Raw genomic sequence first — 18,733 nt, 5'->3', positions numbered from 1 at the left:
TTTTGGGGGGAGGGGGATGTGCCGCCACTCGAGTGAAGTGGAAAAAAAAAAAAAAAAGTGAAATTAAGATACTATGATGCCTTAGCATGCAGGCTAGGGGAGCCATTTATTTTGCTTGTCCGCTTATGACAAAACAAAAATTGTTATATTTTCATCAAGTTATAACATTAAGAAAAGAATCAAGAAGAGGCTGAAAGGGTGTAAGATATGATGGTTATTTACACAAAAAACAAAACATGAACAGAAAAGGTGTCCAGTATTCATGTTTTAAAGTTTTTGGGACCGAATCAAGGTTGAGCACAACAGTTTGCCCAGATCTACTCAACACCGTTCATTTCAGAGACACAACAAAATGGCGGGAAGAAAAGACATCTCTGGCTAATCAATGTTCAGGTGCAGGTCTGTCAATGAACATGGAATAAAGTATGCAGATATTGAAGAAAATTTAATTAAGTGTAACCAAAATGCACCGGGGACATATTTTAAGCACTGGAAAAGGCGGCCGCTATCTTCTGCCTCAGTGTCGCCATGGAGATTAAAATAGCTTCCTGGTGAAAGAGCAGATAAGGTGGAGGTAGTTACGTCAAGACATTGGCCTGTACACTGAAATACCGTTAATAAAGATTTTTTAACATCCTCTGTTATGCACTGAAAAACTATAATAAAAGTGTTTGCTGCATTGTCGCGTCTCACCTCTGTGCGGATGGTGCGGCTGCCCTGGGAGGGACACGTGTTGAGGTAGAGGTCAAAGAGGATGTCTGGAGACGTCACGTTCAGGTTCTGGTCGACATCTAGACTGGCCTCCAGTCCCTGGAGACCTCCGAAGACCACCAGAAGATGCCTGCAAATGTCGTCAATGAGCAACAGCAAACGAGCACCAGTGGGGAATTGTGACGGCCGGCTTATATACTTGAACGGTGGCAACGAGGCTTCGTCGACGCTGCTGCCTCTTTCCGACGTCCCGATGGTCACATCGTAGCCGTCCTTGTACGGACTTTCGGTGAACACTGCACCTGTGGAAGGAAATTGGAAAATTCAAATAAAATGAATATTAGTCAGTTTTTGAAAATTCTAGGAATTAGTAGGTCAACTACTCACAAAATGTTAAGGATCTTTTCAGGTGAAATGTCATGATAAACTGCACAAATATTGATTTAAATACAACCGTGTGTAATTGTCTTTGTTTAATTTGACAGTAAATTTCACCTGCGAGTGACCATGATCAGCTTAGCACCACTGTACTTGCCATTTTCCCCCTTATAATGGGGGAGGGGAGGCTTTTCTTTTGTTTAGATTGGATGGCACACCCAGACATTATTCTGGAAAAGGGGGATGAAAGTGAACTTTGGGGACACCTACTGAGACAGGACGCCAGGCGGACACTGTAGCCCCAGTAAAGCCCTCCTTCCTTCGTGGGAACGTGAGGAGCCACCACCACCGCCTTGTACGTTTTGCTCTCTAGGGGACAAAGCAGACGCACACACCCAACGTCAAATCTTTCTGAAAACAATCTTTTTAAAAGGATCACCACCTTGCTTCTGTGACGTGTTGAGATGCACGGTGACTCGCAATCCCGCCTGAAGCTGTTTGTCAATCTGCACCTCCTGAGGAAGCACACCAGTCATGAAGATCAGGACAATGTCCCGCAGTTACGGTTTCTGAGCCTTACCTTCCTCATGCCACAGTTGACCAAAGAACCTTTGCCCGCTTTGGTGGGTCTATTCAGGACGATGCCTTCGCGGTATTCCAATTCCTCGTCGATCCTCATGTGGTGAGGACAGTCCAAAGGGTTCAGAAGTCCTAGGAATCCATTAACCAGAAAAAACAGGCATAGAAAGAAAACAGACGCATCAAGCAAGGATTTAATTAAATTAGTACAGCGGCACTTGAAATTAAAAGTGACCTGATGAGCCTTTCCTAAGCATATTTTGGTCTAGAGTTATGTGGGATTCTTCATAAAAGTGTTATTTTAGAACTGAACGTGAAACAAACGTATCCATCCATTACAAAACTAGCATCAATGTCGCAGTAATCAAATTAAGAATGTTTCACATACCTGCATACTGCAAGTCTTGATGCTTTGGGAAGAACATCTTGCGCAGGTACCTTGCACAGACGGAAAATTCATGTTACTCATAACAATGATCAGATATGAACCCTGTGTGGTTTCTTCACACTCACTGTGGACACTCCAGGTATTGGAGTATTCGGGCCAGCTGAATGCACGCTTGTCCCTTCTTCCTAATTCCATTATATTCACCTTCCACGCTCCTGTGGCACAAAGAACACACACACCTGCATGGACACGTTTGTTTTCATGCAGTGATGGATTATAAAATACAAGCACTACTCATAAAAGAAATTTCAGCATATGCTTAAAGACGTCACAGTGTCTTTTGAGTTCTTCCTGAAATTTCACCCCAAAGTTAAATATGATTGACTTTTTGTGAGCAATGTAATTTTCCACTTCGGAGGAACTCACTTGACATCTTCGCCCTGCTCGTCAAACACGACAATCTCATCCACGCAGAAAGTGACACAGGCGCGGGCGATCTGGCCAGCCAGGTAAGTGCGCAGTTCGGCTGACTGAGCGTTGTCCAGGACCGAGCCCGGCACAGCCACACTTACAGTGTACGCTCGACCTAATACACACACACAGTTCTGCGTTTTAAAGTTGACAGCAGTTCATTAAAAACCCGATTGAAAAGACACTACTGTAGTGATTAGGGAATGAGTGACTGCATTTCATACTATATACATATACAGAGGAATGTTTGAATATGTGAAAAAAATGCCTAAAATGTCTATTTATACACGCAACTGAATTCTATGTTGCCATGATTGTTTCCAAGTACCTTTTTTGTTGTGTTTCCCCTCTATTTTTTCTTTCTCAGCAGCCTCTTGTTGTTTCTGATTTTCCAACTGTTTGATCAGCTTGGCCTCTTTCCTCCGCCGCTTGACCTCCTTGACTGCTCAACATGTGGAGAGGGAAGAAAAAAAAATCATTTAAATTTCCAAAGAATGGAAAACTAAAGCCTATCTTCAGTAGACTTCGGAGGTTTACAGAGTCTTTTGTGTCAAGATTTTCTGTATTTTAATTTGCCATAGTGGTGAGTAGGTTAACCATATTTTGTAGTTCTATGAATGGCTTGTCTATGGTGTTCGGACAATAAATGTGTATAATTGTTTAGTTGCGGGTGTGCGTTGTTTGTTTGTTTTTTTGCAAAAGATTATTTTGTTTTGTGCGTGTAAACGCCTTTTTAGTCATTCATTTTTGCACTTAAGTACATTTCACAATCTGTAATCTTTATTACACCAAAGTCACCCCCTACACCAGAAGCTTTATTTTTCTCGAGTACAACTTTTGCCATCTCCGATCAAGTTACACAAGAGAAAGTTTAAGACTGGAAGATTTTGGCCGAAAAAAACCCCCCAGAATATACTGCAAAGTTCCTGTTTTTAACACAGCATTTAGCACCGGTCCGTTTACTCACGTTGAGCTTTCCTTTTGTTCCAGTCCACCTTTGTCTCCGTCTAAACGCAAATGAAGAACACAAACGTTAAAAATGTTTACAGACATCTTTTTTTATTAGCATCAACGCAGTATTTAGTACCTGAGAGGATGATGTTTTTGGCCTCTTGGTGGGTAAGCCGGCAGACATGTTTGCGACAACAACACGTGACGTTTACGTGCTTCCGGGTCTTCTTCTTTTCTTCTTCTTCTACCTCCGTTAGTATTGGTTGGCAATTCACCATAAAAGTGCTTTAGCGCCATCAAACGCGGGAGGACGTACTGGAAAATCTTGATTAGGTTTAACTGCTTTTGGAACTTCTTTGGTCTTAGTGGCTTAGTCAAGATAGATTTTACTTCGGGTAAGCATAGTTGCCTGGTGAAATGTGAACATTTTTGAGAAAACAAGAAGAAATACATTTTAGCAAGCTCATTGGTATTTTTTTCCACATTGTGGCAATTTGGCAAAACTACCATTGTTTTATTTGGGGGGTTTTGTCCGACGTTCAGAATATATGGAAGAATTCTGTTAACTGCCTGTTTTTGTTTGGGTTATATTAATGAATTGCATCAAACGCAGTGGAGTGTGCATGTTGAATTTTTTTCCCCCAAACAGATTTCTATATGTGTCTATTAGATGATTGTTCATCTTTGTGTGCCCTATGATTTTCTGGCAACCAGTTCAGGGTGTTGATTTTAATCAGCTGATTGCGATAGTTAATTGGATAACATTTCATTTTAATCAAAGTGACAAGTGAAACAACGGGATTACAATTATGCAAGAAAAGATGAGAGTGATGACATTTGAGGATACACCAACTAAAGCAGCCTATCGTACTTCATGTCTTATTTCAGTCGCAAAAAAAGGCTCAGACAGCGAGGACGTTTTGCATGAATACACTGCTCACAAAAATTAAAGGATGAACCTTAACTTCACTTTTTGTGAGAATGGCTGAATATGGCTTGTCCACAATGAGTCCTTTGAAATCAGGCCAGACGAGTAGTAGCAAGTGAGGTCAACCGTCATGTGGAGCATTCCACTTTCTCAGGATGGCTTCTGCTGCATCCAGAGTGGAATCCTTCTTTTATGCGGACATTAAACAACAAGTCAGAATCATCAATTCAAAAAAATAAAATGAAAAGGAACAACAAAGGGAGATTTACCTTGATGAAGCAGAATCTGATGTATTTGTCAAAATCTTTGCTGTGCTCCGGACTGTAGAAAGCTGACACGGGTATCGTCGCCAAGCCCTGTGGGATCAGCCCCAAGATAAAACCCTAATCAGACTGTCTAACGGCAGAAACCTCAAACGTTGCACCAAAACAACATCTCTAAACATCCATCGGACCACAGCTATCACATCATTTCAGTTCAGGGAAATTCAGAACCACCTTTTCTTTAATAAGCCATTTGACAAATCTGAAGTCGTAGGATTCGTCTTTTGTGCTTGGGTCATTGAGATCCACATCTATGGAGAAAAGGAGATTGACGTCAAGACATGAGCGTTTGCAAAAAGAAAACAAACAATCGCTCACCGACAGAGGAGACGTTAGTTATCATAAAGTAGCCCCCCTGCGGCATTATGGGCTTCAGGCCCACACTCTCCAGACACATGGCCAGCTTCTCCCGCTTTCGGTGTAGTGTGGCCGGCAGCTGGCAAAAGTAGCTGTCCGGCGAGCCAAATAGTTCCAGCTCCCGCTCAAAGCCGCAAGCGACTGCCTCCTGTAAGGGCGCGCCGGGGAAGGGTAGTGGATGAAATATGATCGTATTTTAATATAACGTATTTTCTGCTGTGCTTGTTGTGAAAGGCGTTACCTGAGCGGCAGTGGCACAGTGGTACACGCTGTTCTGATGAATGGTCCTCATGTGCTTGAGGATGGGCCCAGCGCCGATAGCCCAGCCCACCTGGACAAAAGATCAATGCACAAGTAAATGATGTCTGTCCCTGTAATCACACATGCACTACTCTCAAAATGAGTGATTTGGAGTGAAGTGTCACTATCAGCTTTTTATCAGCGCCTCAATTGGTCACCTTCCATCCCGTGGCACTGAAGGTCTTGCCTGCGCTCCCGATCGTGACGGTCCGTTCCCACATGCCGGGTAAGCTGGCTGTCAATAAAGCCAAACACACTTAATTTGTTTCTTAAAACATAAAAAAAAAATAAAAACCTCACAAAATGTGGCGATATATGAATTATTATGGACATCAGGGCGTTGTATTTGGTTCGTTTTAGTGTAGGAGAGTATTTGCCCTCGCCTATTTTCACATGCTTGGTTCCATCGTATGTGAGCCACTCGTACACCTCGTCACTGAAACACAGCACGTCGTGCTTGATGCACAGGTCAGCGATCGCTTGCAGTTCTTCCATCTTGTACACCTGCAATGATGTTCACGGACCAGAGACAAAGGAAAATGATGACATGGCGCTACATTCTGATCAAATGCACCTAGGGTGGCTTTAGTCCTGACCTTTCCCAGCGGGTTGTTGGGCGTGTTGATGACGATGGCTTTGGTGCGTGGAGTGAATTTACTGGCTAGCTCGTCGGCGGACAGGACCCAGTCACCACTAGACAGGGTGCCACCTCCGCCTTCCACTTTCTGCGAGGGTGACGAGAGGAGTTCAAAAATGGATTTGTAGCATAGCACTATCAAGACATACCTGAAGTTAATGATCACTGTGAGAGCTAATCAGATTGGTCATTAGATTAGAGAAAAACAAAAATAAATAAAAATCAACAGGCCATTACAAAAATATGTCCTCATGAGATGGCAGTTGAAGGCACTTACTGGCCTCAAAGGGATGTAAACTGCCTTCCCGCCCACCATCTTGACCATGGGCTGGTAGCAGTCAAAGAAAGGCTCCACGATGATCACCTGAAGGAGCCAAATTTATCATATTACCCAATCAAAGTAGTCCCCCAAAATGAGCACTAGCTTTCAGTCAGACCATGCACCTCGTCTCCCTCGTCCACCAGTGCCTGGAAAGCGCAGAAGAGCGCCTGGTATGCGCCCACCGTCACCAGGACGTCCGCCATGGGATCGATCTGGTGTCCCATGATGCCGCTGAAGAATTTGGCCAGACTATTTACCAGACGAGGGTGGCCCTGAGGAGTTGGGGAGAGGGAGGGAGAGGGAGAGAGAGAGGGTGAGAGAGAGAGAGAGAGAGTGAGAGAGAGAAAAAAAACAGAATAAGGTGTATAGGGAGTGATTTTGAACACAGCCTCAGTGTACCGGAACTCACGAAAGCCCGTGTGTACTGGTGCATGGAGGGACCGCCGCGCAGGGCTTCACAGAAGGCATCTTGCATGTATTCCGGAGGGGCAAAATCCGGGAAACCCTGCCCGAGGTTGACGGGTTTGTAGTCGGCCACCATCTGGGTGAACTCCACCCTGTTGGATGGGAAAAATAGCTTTGACATCATAATTGCAAAACTATGCGTGTCCCCTTAATATATTACATTTTTTTTAAGGAATTGTTGTTTTTTACAGTTAGCTATACAGGTAAGTCTGAATTTAGGGTTGTGGACCTTCAATATCATACAATGTTGGGCCACATGCAAGGCTCTTATTTTAGTCTTCTTTTTGTTTCCTCAAAGTTATGTTTCTTGACAGTGGAAGTGTGTCAACAGGAGGTAGAGAATACTTTTAAAAAATTCAAGAAGTTTAAAGGCATGTAGTTGAGGAAAGGGCAAAACTACATGACTTTGATGCATAAATTGCTTGGCTCTAGCCAACATATATTAATAATTAATATGAATTATTTTTGCTACAACAAAATTATTTTTCCACATCTACACATTAGTTTAGCACTAAACTTGCCACCCTATGGAATCAGAAGCAAAGAGCCCATAAAAAACTTTAAAATTAAATTATTGCCAACATATTTGTTAGTGTTGGTGAGTCATAAGCACTTCATGCACCTCGACCATTTCTTACCAAACGTTTTTATCGACTCCTTCTGTCCTGCTAGCGTGAAATCTTCGCGACATGATTGCCTGGTAGAGGGACAAGACAAACGGAAAAAACCTGCAAAAACCAAAGGTCACGAGCTATTAAAATCTCAGCCACCGTCACATACCTTTGGAAACTTTCTCAGAGTAGCGGTGCAGCGAATTGCGGTCACAAGATACCCGATGAGTATTCCCATCGGTTAAAGAACCATTGCTAATTAAAATAGTGTCTTTAAATGAGAAATCTATGGAAAGGTGCTGTATATCTGAAACTAAATTAGGTGTTTCATGTGGCGACTTAGCGAATAGCTGCAGGGGAAATTTATGCGAACGCTCAAATTCCGAGTTTTGATAATCACTTCCGGGATGGGCGGGGCAAAATTGTACGGGGACGTCGTAGAAAATAAAATATTCTGCCATCTCCTGTGTTCTAACGTTAAATCAATATATATTTTGAAGTGGTCTTTTGAAAAAATATATAAATATATGTTTATGTATTTTCTTTTGCCTGATCCCCAATCCGCTCCCGAGATGGGCGGAGCCAGTCTTTGACTACTGTGTAATGAAATAAATAATATCATTCAGCCAACACAGATGTAATACACAATCTGATACCACCATAATATATATATTTAAATCAATGAAATATTGATTGTATTACAGATTCCCGTTCTCTGTGACGTGATAGCCTAGCTAAGCCCATTTCAACAATTTAACTTTATTTGTAAGCTTCTTCGCAGCAGCCGAAACAAAGCGCTTAACGTAGAGTAACAAAGTGAAAATAATTCAAAATTTCATTACAGTAATCTAGCAGAGATTAAGTGCTGTCGAGACAGAAAGGACTGATCCAATTTAAAAATCATTGTCCAATTTAAAACCCAAATTCGAGCCCAGGTCAATGTAGAAGGGCCACTAGGACTGAAAAACCATGCGATCCGTTTTCTTTTCCCAGAAATTTAAAAAATAAACAGAGGAAGCAATGTTGCTAGAAACTGCTTACATTTCTTAGAAACAACAAAAACCTTTTTTTATTTTTATCCCAAAAGTAAACCTTTCGTGTAAGTGTACAGACACCCCCCCCAAAAAAAATAGTGACACATGCACTCAATACATAAACAGAAAGAAACTCAGACAAAACACTAAAATTCTCAAACATACACACACACTCTACACAAGGACACACCATTTAAACACACATAATCAAAAAGAGATACACACAGAAAACACACAAAAACCATAATCCACTCAAACACTAACTAAAGCACAAACAAAAAAGTACGCACTCAAACAAAAGAAAACAACTCACTCACGCATAAAAAAAAAAAACCTCCACACCCTAAAAAATACATCCATGCACGCACAAATTTAAACGCAGACAAAAAACACATTCAAAAGCCCAAACAGACAGACATTCACTGACAAAAAATGACAGACTCGAAGATGCTGGCTCTTTGTATCACTTGTTTATAGTACAAAATCAGTTAGCATTTGTGTCCCGTTCATTTCACCAAAGAAGTCAAACGGCTGACAACTACAAGTTGGCTTTCTTCAAGTCCTCGGCAAGAACTCTGCCCTTCTTCCTGGCTTTGCGCTTCTTATTCTCTGCCTTGGCGGTCTTCCTCTTCTGGATGTTCCTGCGCCGCTTGTCCTGCCTGTTCTGCATTTTCTCCACAATCACGTGGCTGCGCTCGTCCCACTGCTTCTTGCGCCGCCCGCGCTTCTTCTCCTTGTTGGCTAGGGCGGCGTGCAACATACTCTCGTCGTCCTTGATCTTGACGCCCTCGGCCTTGTACAGCGCGTTGGTCCACTTCATCCTGGCCTCCACCTCTTGGGCCTTGGCCTCGTCCGTCTCCCTCAGCTTGTCCAGTTTGTTCTTGCGCGCCTCCACCCGACTCAGCAGCTGCTTGTAGTTGCGTCCCGACAGCGGCGTGATTTGGCCCTTGATGCGCTTTTTCTTGGCTTTCTTCTTCAGGACCTTGTCCACGTACTCCTCCTCCACCGTCTCCACCGTGTTGAAGAGGACGGCGGTCTCCTGTCGCTTGCTGACGCCCGCCGGGGCCACTTTCTGTTCTTCCGGCTCCTCCTTCTTCACCTCGGCCTGCTTGCTTCTGGCTTTGGCTTCGGCCAACCTCTTCAACTGGAACTCCTTTTTCTTTCGCTTCTTGCGCTCACGATCCAGTTTCCGCTTGGCCTGTTTTGCCAGGAATGCCTCCGACAGCGCCTTCTTGGGGTGTCCCTGCCAAAGATAAAATGACACATGCTTCTTATTGACAACCTCGTTTAGGGCGGACCAATGAATAGATCAGTTCTGTGCTTAAGATGGCCAGTGCGGGTTTCCATATCATTGTTTCATGAAACATTAAAAGTTGATTTGATAAAGCCACATATTTTATTGCATTATTTTCGTAATCTGATTCATGACTAATAATACCAATCCCAATTTTTCCACTCACTCTCTGAATAATGACAACAGAATCCGCTTTGCTCCTAGACAAACTTTGAGCTCAAGAAATAAATTAATTCATAAATTCCACAACACCCATCATCTTTTTACATACCTGCCCTTTGGCCTCTTCAATCTTCTCATGCAGCCTCTTCCGTAAAACATCAAAGCCGGAGAAGGTGGCCTTCCCATTAACTCCTTAAAAAGGAAGGAAGAAGACCAAGTGTGTTTTAATAAATTTACAGCATGTAGGAGAGGTACAACTACAAGACTGGAATGTAGGCCCCACAAAAAGATTCAAAGGACAAATTTGAGTTGGCTTGCCGACAGCAATATAAAGATGATGTAAAAAAAAAAAAAACAACAAACAAAAAGTAAAACATGCATCAATTTAATAAACTCTGATGTTTGAGCAACTTTACGTACCGCCTTTATCTGCAGGCCGTGTTTGATTCATTTTTAAGTGTCTGTTGGGTGCTGATGCTCGACTGGACTTGTTTGGAGGTGTCGCGCTCTGCTTCCTCTCATCTTTGAATGACTTCTTTTTGCACTTTTTCTTCTTCTGTGATGGACCGCCATCTTTCTGGCCCTTAAAATGAGCTGGGGAAAAAAAGAGAAAAAATATTGAGTAATCTTTCACAATGCTTTAGGTACAGAAATTGGTGGATGGATACCAGTGTAATCGCGGGATACCTCACAAACAATGGGTTTATCCCATGGGGTAAAGAATTAAAAACAAATAAAGTAATGAGATAAATATTTCACTTTCAGTAGTAGAGGGATCAGATATAGGCCCAAACTTCATTAAAGTAAATGAAATCTTCTGATTGACCCTTAATACGATCAGAAGCACTAACATGAACAGCATTCAAGACTGATTGTTGGCGATTTTTTTCTGGCATTAAACAAACTAAAGAAAATGTTTAACTACATTTCAAAGTCTGTAGTTTTATACTTTTACATGAGTACAGGTGTTGCATCAGTACTTCCACATTCACCGTTGTATTTTTTCACAGAAATATCTGTACTTAAGTGGAGAGAGCGAAAGTATGTCTGCCACATCTGGAAAAAAAATCCATGGAATGCAAGATGTGATCCAATACAAAGTAGTGCATATAGTTGCATTTTCGCAAAAACGCGGATGTATTCAACTTCACGTATAAAACAAAAGTATATCCCATAGAAAACGTCAACAAATGTTACCGAATGGCCTCTTCTTTGGTTCCTGCTCACTCTGTTTTAACACTTTACTTGTCAATTTCTGGATGTACGAGTGCCTTGCTGCAAGATCCATGTCGAAAATGGACGCTTTTTATTTTATTTGAATAGTTTCTTTACGTTAGAAAAGCAGCCATTCCATCGGGTAAGCAACGCATTAAGCACACGTGTGGAGGGGGGGAAGAATGACGGGAATGGACCCGGAAGCAGTTCGTCCAATAAAAACACCGAAAGGTGTAACTGGAAAATAACTCCCCGCATCTTTCTACACGCATCGTAACATGTCACTTACGTAGCTGACCCGATAATAAAGGTTGCTTCGGCATGTTTTCGCTAAAAACTCTACTGGGTTCCTACAGCAAAGCGTTAACGACTTTAAAACACGTAAGTTTCCTTAAAGTGACTTAAAAGAAACAATAGTGTTTTTCCCCCCCTTCAAATGTTTGATAAATGAATGTAATTGCAGACGAATGTCGTTCACGTCCAGAAGACTCTTTACCTGCGTAGAACGCCTCTCTCCAAACGAATATTTGGTAATGCTCATGTCTTTCATATACTATAATGCATTTCGATTTTTTTTCCTTTTCATTTGTTTCTCTGACGTTACGATGCTTCCACAGAGACCCCCCACCCACTCCCCGCCCCCACTAAGTAAAAACCCGGACTATAGATAAAAAAATACAATTAATAATAAAAAATAGCAGCAGTTACATGGTTTTGTCATTGACATGGGTGCATCTCTCGTTGTGGAATCGTGTAACTTCCCATGGCACAGTTGGAGAATGTCTGCTTTTGACCAAATTTGGAATCGTTATTTGAATAAAATAGTATCTGACATTTTTCCACAAACACAAGATAGTGATGTCATGATATAAATCTAAATTAACTCACGTGTATGTGATAGTAGACCGGTTTTAATATTAATGTATACTTGCTAATTGTGAATTCTCCAGTCGGGTGGATTGGACTGCGTCATTCGTCCAGTTCGGTGGCGTCGACCGGTGAAGACACTTTTCTTAAATGGTTTCTGCTGCTCATCCCAGCAACCACGTTTGGCCTTGGTACTTGGCAGGTATGCAAATGTTTTTTAACCCTCATTTTGTACACATTATTCTAATATTTTGGGAAATAATTATTTTAAAACTGTATTGGGAGAAAGTAAATAATAATATTATATAATAAAACTTACATTCACACCTTTGTGAACATTTTCAGGTAGCAGTGTACTTCCCTTTGTTTCCATTGTTTTAGACCTTAACTCCTGACATTAATGACATTGTAGCAAAGTGTGTTCAATTTCTACAGTGATGTCCCATGAAAAAATATTTACTAAAATTTGAGGAGCTTATATGCATTCTTTTGAAGCACCGTCTATATCTACACCAGAGATAATTTTCCAATTGATTAAAGGATTTTTTTTTATAATTGATGTAGTTCTAGAAAATAGAGTCCGATAGTCATTTAACTGATTTTTTATTTTTTTTATCATCCTAATTTTTATCTACATCAAGGTCAAGCGTCGGCAGTGGAAATTACAGCTGATCGACGAGCTGAACAGACTCACCACGGCTGAGCCCATCCCGCTTCCGATCGAGTGAGTGCGCCACCAGTTGACGCTTGTAGGAAATGGGGGGTGCCGGGAACCCGCCTAACATCTGCCCTTTGCAGCCCTCTGGAGCTGGCTGGCCTGGAATACAGGCGAGTTCGAGTGCGTGGCCGCTACGACCATGACAAGGAGCTGTATGTCCTGCCGCGTTCGCCCGTCGACCCGGAGAAGGAGGCCAGGGAGGCGGGACGGTTGTCGTCGAGCGGCGACACGGGCGCAAACGTGATCACACCCTTTCACTGCACGGACCTTGGGTAAACTTATTGCAAGTTTGAATTTTATATAAAATGACAAAAATACGTATTTCTATGTATTTAATTTTTTTAAAGAGTACCACACCATGGTTATTTAGTTTTTTGTTTTCAACATTTTGAATATAAAATGTCAAATTATTCTAAACAAGTGAATAGTTTTAAGGAATTAAATTAATTTAAAATATTGAAAAAGAATTCCTGAACAAATATTTGGTCATTCAAAAAGTACACATCATTTGTAAAAGTAAATAAAATACTTGATTTGACTTAATCAAATTGTGTAAATTATTGTTAAAAATAACATCCATTTGATTTAAAAGGTCCAAAAATGCAAACTATTTAAAAATAGTACTTCGTGAAAAAAACATTTGTTTAAAAGAATGTACTTATAAAAAAATTCAAAATAATTACGTAAAAATGCTGAAAATCAAAAAACAATTGATTATTTTTTTCAGTTAACCTACCATGCATGTTTTTAGAATGTGGGGGCAAATCGGAGTACTTAGAGTAAATCCACGCAAGAGAACATGCAAACTCCGTACTGGAAGGCCAAAGCTGGAATCAAACCCTGTACTGTGAGGTGGACGTGCTAACTCGTCATCCTCCAAATGCCGCCCACTAAAAAGAACAATTCATTAAAAATGTAATGAAAAAAATCAATTAAAAATATAACGATATACAAACAATGTCTTTCAACAACAATTCCTGGAAAAGATCTTTCCATTGAACTAATTTCCTTCCATTTGATGATGTGTCCTCAGCATCACCATCCTGGTGAACCGAGGCTACGTCCCCAAGCAGAAGATTAGACCAGATAGCAGGATAAAGGGCCAGGTGAGCCCCTCATAGCCTGTTTTTTTTTTTTATTTATTAACCCCTGGACTTTCAGCTAAGCAATTTGCGCGCGTATGCGCAGGTGGAGGACGAGGTGGAGGTGGTCGGGGTGGTCCGGCTGACGGAGCCCCGCAAACCTTTCATGCCCAACAACGACCCCGACAGAAACCGATGGCACTTCCGTGATTTGGAAGCCATGTCGGACGTGACGGGAGCGCAACCTATCTTCATCGATGCGGATTTTGGTAACGTTACCTGTCACGTGATCAATAAATTACTGCTTCATTTTACGGCCAAGGAAATATCCACACCAGCAGCTGACGTGGATCCCAAATTATCACAGATTGGGGATACTTAACACTGGACAATTACATTTGTTTCATCATTTTTCTTAAATCGCCAATATAAAACAGCTTTTATTTAATATTTTAATTTTTCATTTAGTACCTGTACATGCACTTTAGAATCTGCTTTGTTTTTTCAATTTTAAGAAAGTACAGGTTACAAGTATATTTTACTTCATCACTTACTCATGACTGCACAAAAAAAGTTTTTCCATCATACAAATTCCATAAACAAATGTATTCCAGCCAGCACCATCCCAGGCGGGCCAGTCGGCGGGCAGACGAGGGTGACACTGAGGAATGAACATATGCAGTATATCATCACCTGGTAGGTTAGTTTTTTTTGAGTCATGTTCTTGATTTGCCTTTATGAACGTTTAGTATGCTTTGTGTCTTCAAGGTATGGCCTGTGCGCAAGTACTGCCTACATGTGGTATGCCAAATTCATCAAGAAGATTAAAGTGTAAAATGTACCTGCTGGCTTTGTCTCTGTGTAAATATTATTGAAACGAGACAAATTTTACTGACGCGCACTTCCCCAGATATGCCACAAAGAGTAGACCCAAAAGCAATGTTGGTGAGCGGGGAGGTTAATAATTACATTTGCAGTACTTATGCTACACATTCCAATATTTTCTTTAGGTCACAGAAAATTAAACACTACACCGCAGGTGTTGCTAACAGCTTGAGGTGGAATTTGTAGAAACCTCCAATGCTTGGTCCATTTGACAGAATTTTATAATGTGCTCATTTCAAACCATCATTCTAAACTTAACTCCTCCAATTTGGCAAGAATTACACAAAACAGTCCCACGTTGAACATACTTTTTATTATTCCAAACAATTTAGCCAAGCTTGGTTGCCAACTCCTTGGCCTTGGCCTTCTCAAGCTTGGCGATGCGAGCGGTGGACTTGGGGCCCAGGACGTTGCCTCCCCAGTGACGACGGATCTACAAAAGGAAAAGAAAACAGCCACATTTAGCATCATTCAATACATCTACGTGCTCTGGGAATTTTATCCTGCAGTCCCTCCCCACTAATGGCCATTTAATGTTTAGGGCATGATTAACACAGCATTAGTCCGTTTTAACGCCAACGAAGAAGTCTCACCTCCTCGTATCTGTCGTTGTAATTTGTCTTGATGGCTTCTACGAGCTTGGCGAGGGCACCTTTGTCCTCACTGTGGGGTGTGGGGCGAGAATGGCAGAATTAGCGAACATGGACGCAACTGGATTTGAGTGGAAAAACGGCATCATTTTCTTTGCTTACGGGTTGGTCTGCGTGAAAGCCACCGAGGTGCACGTCTTCCTGTGCACCAGCTTGCCCAGGCGAGCCTTGCCTTTCACAATGCAGTATGGGACGCCCATCTTGCGGCACAGGGCGGGCAGGAAGACCACCAACTAAGAGCAGAGCAGAGCAGGAAACCGCCAGGTTAGTAAACGGCTTACCTTCACATGACACAGTTCATACCGGGCTGGTTTCTTGGCTCAGGGTTAAAAAGCTCGTATGTTTTGATCCACATGGGATGATTCAGGTTAAGAAATTCAGACATCATTGCCAAGGGAACGACTAGTGTGATAAACATGCGCCCACTTACCTCGATAGGATCTACGTCATGAGCAATGACCACCAGCTGGGCCTTCTTGCTCTCCACCAGAGAAGTGACAGTGTTGACACCTGGAAGAGTGCAAAATGGTCACTTTCAAAATGTAATGGCTGCGAGCTAGCGGTTTTGAAAGGGACACTTTTGGCCAGTGCTCAGGGTTAAAAAGCTCATAAAACATCAGGACAAGTCTCAGGTGAAGAAATTCAAATCACATCATTGCAAGGAGGCCACTTTTACAGACACTTAAGGCCGGGTTCACACGACACGGGTCAATATAAAGCGGTTGGTGCGATTACCCAATGGTGGCTAGAAAACAAACATCCCATTATGCTTTAAGGCAGTAGAGAAGAAAATACCACCAGCCATAAAAGTTTCAAATGTGGTTAGCCCATGTGCCTAGGTTTAAAGCACTAAAAAATTAAGACAAGACAGACAATTTGGACCCAATCACTTTTACATCCTTCAACAAGAGTCTAAATTTAAATTGGTGCATTATTTCAATACCCGTGTACATGTGGACAAGGCCTCAAAATTGAAGTTCCTTTCTCGACCGCTTACCTGCACGCAGGACTGGGGGCCTTTTTGTGGGGGTATCTCCTTTGCCGGCTGCCTTCTGCTCAGCTCGGGCCAGCAGCCTCTTCTTCTTCTCTAGCTTGGTCTCGGGCCTGTACTTGTGTGCCAGCTTGAACAGCTGCGTGGCTGCGTGTGAGCAAACACAAAACATGGACAAATGTGACAAACGCATGTAACAGTGGAGGCCGGATTGATGACGTCCCGAGGACGCATCAGCGATCTTGGTGGAAGAATGTCAGCATGGCTGTGTTAAGAGAGCAAACATTGCATTCACATCATCTGCGAGGATTGCCAAGGGTCAAGGATGGTGGTCGTACCAGTTTGTCTGTCCAGGGCCTGCGTGAACTGGTTGATGGCGGGAGGCACCTTCAGGCGCTTGTAGAGGATGGCACGCTGCCTCTGCAGGCGGATGTAGCGAGGCCATTTCACAAAGCGCGTCAAGTCACGCTTGGGCTGAATGTCCTGGCCTGCACGAGGACAACAAAAAGAATTACAAGTCAGGCCGCAAAGCCAAGCGGAAACGCAATCATGGAAAGCAGTTATTCAATATCCTCAACATCCAGCTTTAAGTCCATGTACTACACTTCTTGTTGTCACTAGTAAAACAACTCGTCGCACTAGTAGAATAAATACAGCAGAGTTGCGAATTGTAATACAAAATTTGGGAAATAAGTTACCTGTAAAACAATTAATACAAGTGCACAAATATACTCTGTCCTCACTAGTGGGAGAAATACACGTGAATCATTAACTGTGGACAATTTGACAACCGTGTGCCACTAGTACAAAATTCTTATGTACTTAGGTGAGCTGCTGGTTAGTTTTTAAATTATGTTCAATCGTCATATGCTCCAGCTTTTATGTCCAGCATCTGGTTTGGCGTTTCATGAGTGCTCCTTCAATTACTTTGAGTAGGTAACATTTTGAGCATCAGCAGTACTAATATCAGCCAGATGTCAACCCCAGTAACATTTAATTGTACAACTATTCTGAAGTTGACATAATACTTGGAAAAAAACATACTAGTACGGGGATTTTACACTTTATACATAGGAAATCGAATAAATGCTCAAACAGCCTAATGGCACGCCGTTTTGAGCACGTAGTCAAAAGGCCTACCAGTACCTGACTTGTCTCACTAGTAAGAACAACAAACAGTAGGCAGACTAGTCCATTAAACTTGAGCTGGATATTGAATAAATGCTCTTAACTGCTTTCGGTACAAGTTGAGTACAAGTGCGCATCAGCGATCTTGGTGGAAAAGTTGTCTTCAGTGGTGGTAAGATAGCAAATATTCGCTTACATCATCTGCGCAGCATTTCGTGATCATGCAAAGGGTCATCAGCCAACTCACCAATGCCGAAGTTCTTTGGCCTTTTCTCAAACAGGGGGTTGACCACTTTCTTGATCTCCTTCTTCTTGGCCACCACAGGGGCGGGTGCCACCTTCTTCCCCTTTAGCTTCTTTCCCTTGGGCTGCCACACAAATATGAAGGGCTCACGGTCAGAACCAAGCCAAAAGAACACTTGTTTTGTGTTAACACAGACTTGACAAGACGACGTAAATTGTAGAACTTTGTTTTAAAACTTCCATATGTGGGAGTAAAGCCCAAGTCGGACTTCTAGAATGGTGGAGTCTTCCAGCAAAGTACTTTTTAACAATACGATCAGCCTTGTGTCAATGAGTTCATGACTAGCACCTGCATTGACAATACCCACTTATGTCAGACAGACAAGTAAAAATAAGTCCAGTTTGCCCCAAAGAGCAATTAATAACTTCGATACGACTGCCGCTGTGATAGCCGCTAATACCTATTACTCTATAAAGGGCATACTGCAGTCATTATCCCTACTTGACTTGTCAAGATCCAAGCTACATAGCAGGCCTCGTCACACTTTCAATAAGCCTAAAACGCCACTCCTTCGCACAACTAAGCAGTGTTCGTACAAAACATACACATACCAATGGTAAAACTAACTTGTGTGTGGGGTTCTCCACGTAGAAATTACGCCTTTTTAATCGCACGTTAGCCTTAGCTTCGAAGCTAGCGACCACAGGGTTACTCGCACCGGTAATCACCCAGGATGCTATCAAGTCTTACACAAATACTAACAATCTGCGGAGACAAATAGCGACGTGTAATTGTTAAACAAGTCCCGCGTGATATTCCGTCAAACTTGACGGCATAAAACGTTGCAACGAGACAAGGATGCAGACAGATACAACATCGACGAAATTTGCTGAGGAAATTGTAATGTGTACCCACCATGTCGGTTCAGGCAGAAAGGAGGAGCCAGGGTGCTGGAAAACGGAAATACCGCGAGGCTTCGCTTGGGCAACGTGCGTCTCGAAACACCGATCTGGAATCTGTTTTCACAGCTGCTCTCAATTCA

The 18,733-nt window shown here is 42.3% G+C and overlaps 5 protein-coding genes and 4 non-coding genes across 10 annotated transcripts; 1 reads left to right on the top strand and 8 right to left on the bottom strand.

The window, feature by feature from the left end:
* Positions 1-77: 77 nt before the first annotated feature.
* On the bottom strand, positions 78-3,779 carry spout1 (SPOUT domain containing methyltransferase 1). Its single transcript, XM_088281131.1, has 12 exons — positions 3,615-3,779; positions 3,495-3,534; positions 2,856-2,969; positions 2,483-2,642; positions 2,182-2,271; positions 2,057-2,106; positions 1,670-1,800; positions 1,532-1,604; positions 1,360-1,458; positions 911-1,013; positions 694-841; positions 78-548 (listed from the first exon to the last, which is right to left on the bottom strand). Exons 1-12 carry the CDS (start codon positions 3,660-3,662, stop codon positions 483-485), a joined length of 1,122 nt encoding a protein of 373 aa, XP_088137257.1. The 5' UTR covers positions 3,663-3,779; the 3' UTR covers positions 78-482.
* Positions 3,780-4,232: 453 nt separating this feature from the next.
* kyat1 (kynurenine aminotransferase 1) lies at positions 4,233-7,821 on the bottom strand. 2 transcript variants are annotated; one of them, XM_088281129.1, is made up of 13 exons: positions 7,591-7,821; positions 7,449-7,507; positions 6,755-6,902; positions 6,468-6,617; positions 6,301-6,387; positions 5,983-6,111; positions 5,770-5,890; positions 5,545-5,621; positions 5,328-5,417; positions 5,048-5,234; positions 4,904-4,980; positions 4,676-4,762; positions 4,233-4,593 (listed from the first exon to the last, which is right to left on the bottom strand). In XM_088281129.1, the coding sequence occupies exons 1-13, from the start codon at positions 7,657-7,659 to the stop codon at positions 4,528-4,530; spliced, it is 1,347 nt and encodes a 448-aa protein (XP_088137255.1). In that variant the 5' UTR covers positions 7,660-7,821; the 3' UTR covers positions 4,233-4,527. The 2 variants fall into 2 exon arrangements, with proteins under 2 accessions (XP_088137255.1, XP_088137256.1); XM_088281130.1 differs by having other exon boundaries at positions 4,233-4,590.
* A 1,089-nt stretch (positions 7,822-8,910) lies between these two features.
* surf6 (surfeit 6) lies at positions 8,911-11,330 on the bottom strand. Its single transcript, XM_088281196.1, has 4 exons — positions 11,109-11,330; positions 10,332-10,505; positions 10,021-10,103; positions 8,911-9,698 (listed from the first exon to the last, which is right to left on the bottom strand). The coding sequence occupies exons 1-4, from the start codon at positions 11,197-11,199 to the stop codon at positions 8,994-8,996; spliced, it is 1,053 nt and encodes a 350-aa protein (XP_088137322.1). The 5' UTR covers positions 11,200-11,330; the 3' UTR covers positions 8,911-8,993.
* A 14-nt stretch (positions 11,331-11,344) lies between these two features.
* Positions 11,345-14,634, top strand: surf1 (SURF1 cytochrome c oxidase assembly factor). The gene is made up of 9 exons (XM_088281197.1): positions 11,345-11,507; positions 11,590-11,656; positions 12,077-12,195; positions 12,635-12,717; positions 12,792-12,983; positions 13,745-13,817; positions 13,900-14,062; positions 14,408-14,489; positions 14,562-14,634. The coding sequence occupies exons 1-9, from the start codon at positions 11,448-11,450 to the stop codon at positions 14,626-14,628; spliced, it is 906 nt and encodes a 301-aa protein (XP_088137323.1). The 5' UTR covers positions 11,345-11,447; the 3' UTR covers positions 14,629-14,634.
* Positions 14,635-14,972: 338 nt separating this feature from the next.
* Positions 14,973-18,648, bottom strand: rpl7a (ribosomal protein L7a). Its single transcript, XM_088281198.1, has 8 exons — positions 18,607-18,648; positions 17,695-17,815; positions 16,658-16,807; positions 16,326-16,466; positions 15,759-15,838; positions 15,431-15,561; positions 15,272-15,341; positions 14,973-15,111 (listed from the first exon to the last, which is right to left on the bottom strand). The coding sequence occupies exons 1-8, from the start codon at positions 18,607-18,609 to the stop codon at positions 15,007-15,009; spliced, it is 801 nt and encodes a 266-aa protein (XP_088137324.1). The 5' UTR covers positions 18,610-18,648; the 3' UTR covers positions 14,973-15,006.
* Positions 15,644-15,721, bottom strand: LOC148319349 (small nucleolar RNA SNORD36). Its single transcript, XR_015839837.1, has one exon. It is a non-coding gene; the product is annotated as a small nucleolar RNA SNORD36 (small nucleolar RNA).
* LOC148319348 (small nucleolar RNA SNORD36) lies at positions 15,915-15,989 on the bottom strand. The gene has a single exon (XR_015839844.1). It is a non-coding gene; the product is annotated as a small nucleolar RNA SNORD36 (small nucleolar RNA).
* Positions 16,549-16,624, bottom strand: LOC148319347 (small nucleolar RNA SNORD24). Its single transcript, XR_015839839.1, has one exon. It is a non-coding gene; the product is annotated as a small nucleolar RNA SNORD24 (small nucleolar RNA).
* Positions 17,580-17,653, bottom strand: LOC148319346 (small nucleolar RNA SNORD24). The gene has a single exon (XR_015839838.1). It is a non-coding gene; the product is annotated as a small nucleolar RNA SNORD24 (small nucleolar RNA).
* Positions 18,649-18,733: the final 85 nt, after the last annotated feature.

Source organism: Idiotropiscis lumnitzeri, chromosome 18 (genome assembly GCF_059441095.1).
Source record: "Idiotropiscis lumnitzeri isolate Australia: NSW breed Sydney's pygmy pipehorse chromosome 18, RoL_Ilum_1.0, whole genome shotgun sequence".
Taxonomy (NCBI): domain Eukaryota; kingdom Metazoa; phylum Chordata; class Actinopteri; order Syngnathiformes; family Syngnathidae; genus Idiotropiscis; species Idiotropiscis lumnitzeri.
This window is presented reverse-complemented; position numbering and strand designations above follow the sequence as displayed.

What these genes read in the sequence shown, in the direction of transcription:
- surf6 (XM_088281196.1), bottom strand. Translation starts at nt 11,199, where the DNA reads ATGGATCTTGCAGCAAGGCACTCGTACATCCAGAAATTGACAAGTAAA. An exon ending in ACCAAAGAAGAGGCCATTCG is followed by an intron (nt 10,506 to 11,108) that starts GTAACATTTGTT and finishes TTTTTTCCCCAG; the next exon opens with CTCATTTTAAGGGCCAGAAA. An exon ending in TTGAAGAGGCCAAAGGGCAG is followed by an intron (nt 9,699 to 10,020) that starts GTATGTAAAAAG and finishes TATCTTTGGCAG; the next exon opens with GGACACCCCAAGAAGGCGCT.
- kyat1 (XM_088281129.1), bottom strand. Translation starts at nt 7,659, where the DNA reads ATGGGAATACTCATCGGGTATCTTGTGACCGCAATTCGCTGCACCGCT. An exon ending in AACCAAGCATGTGAAAATAG is followed by an intron (nt 5,622 to 5,769) that starts GCGAGGGCAAAT and finishes CTTTATTGACAG; the next exon opens with CCAGCTTACCCGGCATGTGG. An exon ending in TCAGTGCCACGGGATGGAAG is followed by an intron (nt 5,418 to 5,544) that starts GTGACCAATTGA and finishes TCTTTTGTCCAG; the next exon opens with GTGGGCTGGGCTATCGGCGC.
- spout1 (XM_088281131.1), bottom strand. Translation starts at nt 3,662, where the DNA reads ATGTCTGCCGGCTTACCCACCAAGAGGCCAAAAACATCATCCTCTCAG. An exon ending in CAAAAACATCATCCTCTCAG is followed by an intron (nt 3,535 to 3,614) that starts GTACTAAATACT and finishes ATTTGCGTTTAG; the next exon opens with ACGGAGACAAAGGTGGACTG. An exon ending in TCAAGACTTGCAGTATGCAG is followed by an intron (nt 1,801 to 2,056) that starts GTATGTGAAACA and finishes ATGGATTCCTAG; the next exon opens with GACTTCTGAACCCTTTGGAC.
- surf1 (XM_088281197.1), top strand. Translation starts at nt 11,448, where the DNA reads ATGTTTTCGCTAAAAACTCTACTGGGTTCCTACAGCAAAGCGTTAACG. An exon ending in ATAGCAGGATAAAGGGCCAG is followed by an intron (nt 13,818 to 13,899) that starts GTGAGCCCCTCA and finishes GCGTATGCGCAG; the next exon opens with GTGGAGGACGAGGTGGAGGT. An exon ending in CTTCATCGATGCGGATTTTG is followed by an intron (nt 14,063 to 14,407) that starts GTAACGTTACCT and finishes AATGTATTCCAG; the next exon opens with CCAGCACCATCCCAGGCGGG.
- rpl7a (XM_088281198.1), bottom strand. An exon ending in GCCAAAGAACTTCGGCATTG is followed by an intron (nt 16,808 to 17,694) that starts GTGAGTTGGCTG and finishes GTCCTCGTGCAG; the next exon opens with GCCAGGACATTCAGCCCAAG. An exon ending in ATGACGTAGATCCTATCGAG is followed by an intron (nt 15,562 to 15,758) that starts GTAAGTGGGCGC and finishes CTCTGCTCTTAG; the next exon opens with TTGGTGGTCTTCCTGCCCGC.